General features: G+C 46.3%; 1 protein-coding gene across 7 annotated transcripts in view; it reads right to left on the bottom strand.

Annotated features, from left to right (window-relative positions):
* Positions 1 to 5,000, bottom strand: part of ebf3a (EBF transcription factor 3a) — a 44,162-nt gene that overhangs the window by 16,931 nt on the left and 22,231 nt on the right. For 5 of the 7 annotated variants that reach the window (XM_086194463.1, XM_086194462.1, XM_086194461.1 and 2 more), the window contains exons 9-10: positions 3,762 to 3,895; positions 3,543 to 3,669 (exon numbers count right to left, since the gene is read on the bottom strand). In XM_086194463.1, the coding sequence (XP_086050589.1) occupies positions 3,543 to 3,669; positions 3,762 to 3,895 (261 nt within the window). The remainder of the gene's footprint in view (positions 1 to 3,542; positions 3,670 to 3,761; positions 3,896 to 5,000) is intronic. The other 2 variants (XM_086194464.1, XM_086194459.1) reach the window with 1 other exon arrangement.

Raw genomic sequence — 5,000 nt, forward strand, 5'->3', positions numbered from 1 at the left:
GCGTTTTCATTTCGGGCCGAAATAAAGTTTTAATATCACAAGAAAACTGGCTGCCATCAACCAAAGGAGGTGTGTGTGTGTGTGTGTGTGTGTGTGTGGGGGGGGGGGGGGCTAATTAAGAGAATTTATCCAACCATCACTATGTTGGTTGCACAAGTTTAGTTTGATTACTTGCAAGTCTACAGAAGCAACTCAAGCCCAACCTACAGGGGCACCACACATACTTATAGAATCTCATCAACGTTGGTGAGAACATTCAGGAGGTGGATCTTAACCTGAAAGAAGGGCATAAAAATGGGTGTGGCCTAACACATGATCGCTCAGAAGTCCTGAAGCCTTAAAGTAACCGTCATAAAGTTTTGTCTAGAACAGAAACGCCGCCCTCAGACATCAGGAGCCTATCCCAGCAGCCTTCCCCCTGGACAGGTCACCAGTCCATGGCAGGGCCAACACATAGAGACAGACAACCATTGGCTCTCCCAGCCACGCCTACGGTCACTTTAGAGTCTGGATTAACCTGGTCCCTCTTGATGTCTTTGGACTGTGGAGGAAGCTGGAGTACCAGAGAGAACCCAGCAGGAACAGGGAGAACATGGAGACTCACCCAGAAAGACCCCGTGCTGCAGCTGGGGCTCCACCCACAACCTTCTTGCTGGGGGCCACAGTGAGGACCACTGCTCCACTGGGCCGCCCTTTCCCAGTGCCAATTCATCCTACCCAGCTGTTGTAGGTGTTGCTCCGCCCCCTCTGACAATTGAACCAACATGGATGATCACGTCATATCCTGAAGTTGAGGAACTTTAGTTCTATTCAGCAAAGTTCCCTCCCCAATCAGCCAGAGGGGGCGCTGCTGCATCAACCAGAGCAGATCCACCCACCCATAATAATAAATAATCTCAAACAATTTCATCAAGCAGGAAGTACAAGAGAACACGAAACCGGAAGAGGTAAATCGTCATTAGGGCGACGCCACACTGCAACGGTTCTAATCTCAGGAGATGGAAACCAGCAGCTTCGTCAGTCGTGATCACACCGCTGACGAGCGTTTAGGGTCTAATTGTTCTGAACACTTTGAACATGTCCTCCTGCGACATCTTGTTCCCTTCAGAGTGGTGAAGAGGCAATAAATCAGAGCTGCTGAAGGCATCCGAGCGCAGCGAGCGTGTGTGTGTGTGTGTCAGAGAAAGAGAGAGAGAGAGAGAGAGAGAGAGAGAGAGAGAGGGAGAGGGAGAGAGACATGAGTGCATGAATCATAATCCCGTCTTGGTTGGGCGGCATTTAACAAGCTTTCCAGTGACTCTCCTATACATCACAGCGAGTGTGTGTGTTCAGTCCTTGAAGGCTCAGCAGGCGTAACAAGCCGCCGTTAGCGAATGTGTGCCTCGCCAGTGTCTGTGTTATCAGTGTGTGTGTGTGTGTGTGTGTATGTGAGTGTATGTGACCTTGTGTTGTTGACTGTTGTTCAGTTTATTATCACCTGTATGTCGGTTTAACCTGCCGTCTGTCCGTCTCCCCGCCAGTAAAGATGCTTTTATGGAGATCATGTGATTTATTCTTTCTCTGGCTTGGATCAAAACCTCAATTCATCACATTTTCATGTCATTTTTTTTTAAAGTCTCTGAGAGACTTTGAGACTCCTTCACACCAAAAAAACAAATGCTGCAGATGTTGATTTATGTTGGTGACAAATAACAGAGACGCTGATGCTGAGGACCGGAAGGGAAGTTCCTGTGGCGCTGCTCAGGAACCAGGAACAGAGCAGAAATTTCCACTGATCAGAACTCCGTTGGGAAACCAGCATTTTAAAACACTTGTTGTCATGGCAACAGCCCCAACAAATCAAAAATTCTTTGTCCAAATCACCACGATGATGTTGTTTCAGCATCTCGCTGTAATTAAAACACAGTCAAATCTACGCCATCATGTCACGGCCCAGACATGATGGCGTCTCTATTATTCAGAGAGAAATGGGGGATCAACTGGGAGATCATCATCGTCACTGTAACCACGGGATGAGCAGGTGACAGAGTTGGTTATTAACAAAGGTTTGATCAGTTTGACAGCCAACCTGCATACTTCAGTTCATATCAACTGATCGAACATCGTTGAAGCAGGATCAATGCACTGTTGTACCTGGTGACCCTAACTGATCAATAATTCAGTAGCAACACTGGACAACTTGAGGGTGCCCACACTTCTCTGCTGCAGAGCTCTGGATGGTAGTTCTCATCTCGCTGGTCTAGGATGGCTACAAAAGCTTCTGGGTAGTGTAGTCCGTTACATGATCAAACCTGTCCAGATGGAAGAGTCTCTCTCCATAAATGAAAAGTTTGATAGTAAATATCAGACCAGATGTGTGTGTGTGTGTGTGTGTGTGTGTGTGTGTGTGTGTGTGTGTGTGTGTGTGTGTGTGTGTGTTGGGGGGTGGGCTACTGGCAGCTGTTAGGGTGATTGATGCTCTTTAATCAATACCTGTTGAGATATCATGTCTGCTGAACAGACTTGTCCTAGCAGTCCCTAGTCATGATGGATGACATCATCAGATTTCAGAGAATACTTCCTGTGGTGTGATGTCATCATGTACTTATTCAATGCTGACAACAGTGAGTTTCTCTCCTCCTGTTTGAACCGAGATTATTCTGTGATGGACTTTTACTTGAAGTTTTTAATTTTCTACTCATTCCTGTTTGGTTTACTTCTAGTGAGTTTGTTCCTGGCAGCCCAGTGGAGCAGTGGTCCTCACTGTGGCCCCCAGCAAGAAGGTTGTGGGTGGAGCAGTGGTCCTCACTGTGGCCCCCAGCAAGAAGGTTGTGGGTGGAGCCCCGGCTGCAGCATGGGGTCTTTCTGGGTGAGTCTCCATGTTCTCCCTGTTCCTGCTGGGTTCTCTCTGGTACTCCAGCTTCCTCCACAGTCCAAAGACATCAAGAGGGACCAGGTTAATCCAGACTCTAAATTGACCGTAGGCGTGGCTGGGAGAGCCAATGGTTGTCTGTCTCTATGTGTTGGCCCTGCCATGGACTGGTGACCTGTCCAGGGGGAAGGCTGCTGGGATAGGCTCCACCCCCCCCACCCTGAACAGAAGAAGATGGAGAACATGGAGGGAGGGATGGATGATGGATGGAGGGATGGATGATGGATGATGGATGGATGGAGGGATGGATGGATGGATGATGATGGATGGATGGATGGATGATGATGGATGGATGGATGGATGGATGATGATGGATGGATGGATGGATGGATGATGATGGATGGATGGATGGATGATGGATGGATGGATGATTATGGATGGATGATGGAATGTATTTCTATGAAAGCATCTTTTTGTTTGCAATCTTCTCTCCATTTGTCTCATTCCCTTCTTCCATCCTCTATCTTCCATCCTCCTTCTGGGTCTTTACTGGACTCAGTAATGACAGCGATCCAATTCATATTAACCCAGAAACTGTGTCATCACATCTGAAACTATCTGATGCCCACAAATTTGTATACATCCCAAAGCATTATGGGAGCTGTTTGAGCATATAATACAGTGTGGTTACCTGTGTAGACAAAGCGTCCAGGTGCTCCTTTACAGAACTGTTTGGACTTGTAGGACAGCGTGACCTCGACGACCCCAGGGATGTGTCGGGGTGGAGTCTGGACCCGGATGGCATGAGGGGTGATAAGCTAGAGAGACACACAGTGAGGGGATTTGTGGCATTGTTACGATTGTGTGTGTGTGTGTGTGTGTGTATTTATTGATCGGGAGCGTGCGTTACCTCGCTCCACACCAGCATGGTGCCGAACACCACCTGAAGGCCGTCAAAGAAGTTGTCTCCTATAAGGATGACAGTGGCTCCTCCCGTTGTCCAGCCCTCACTGGGACTAATGGCTTTGATACAAGGAGTAGCTGCTGGACCGGGAAAGACAAAGAAGCATCAGGTCACATGGGACATCAGAACAGCTGTGGACCAGTTCAGAGATAAGAATCCAAGTAAAACTACTAAGAGATCATCTTCTGTCCAAAAGATCATCACCATTACCATGACCACCATCATAATCAAAATCATCATCATCATCATCAGCATCATCACCATCATCATAATAATCACCATCATCATCATCACCATTATCACCACAATCATCATCATCATCATCATCATCACCATCATCATCATCATCATCATCATCATAATCACCATCATCATCATCATCAGCATCATCACCATCACCACCATCATCATCACAATCACCATCAGCATCATCATCATCATCATCACCATCACATCACATCATCATCATCACCATCATCATCACCATCATCACCATCACCACCATCATCATCACAATCACCATCAGCATCATCATCATCATCACCAACATCATCACCACAATCATCATCATCATCATCAAAATCATCATCATCACCATTATCATCAAATCATCATCATCATCATCACCACCACCATCATCATCACAATCACCATCAGCATCATCACATCATCACCACCATCATCATCACAATCACCATCAGCATCATAACCATCATCATCATCACCATCATCACCATAACAACCATCATCATCACAATCACCATCAGCATCATCATCTCCATCATCATCAACATCATCATCACCATCATCATCATCACCACCATCATCATCATCATCATCATCATCATCATCATCATCATCATCACCATCATCATCATCATCTACATCACCATCACCATCATCACCACCACCATCATCATCATCATCATCACCATCATCATCATCATCTACATCACCATCACCACCACCATCATCATCATCATCATCATCACCATCACCATCATCACCATCACCATCACCATCATCACCACCATCATCATCATAATTATCATCACCATCACCATCATCTACATCACCATCACATCATCATCATCGCCATTACCACCACCATCATCATAATCATCATCATCATCATCATCATCATCATCGCCGTCATCATCATCATCATCATGACCATCATCACCA

This window comes from Aulostomus chinensis, chromosome 23 (assembly GCF_037954235.1).
Source record: "Aulostomus chinensis isolate RoL2024-O1b breed Wild chromosome 23, RoL_Achi_v1.0, whole genome shotgun sequence".
Taxonomy (NCBI): domain Eukaryota; kingdom Metazoa; phylum Chordata; class Actinopteri; order Syngnathiformes; family Aulostomidae; genus Aulostomus; species Aulostomus chinensis.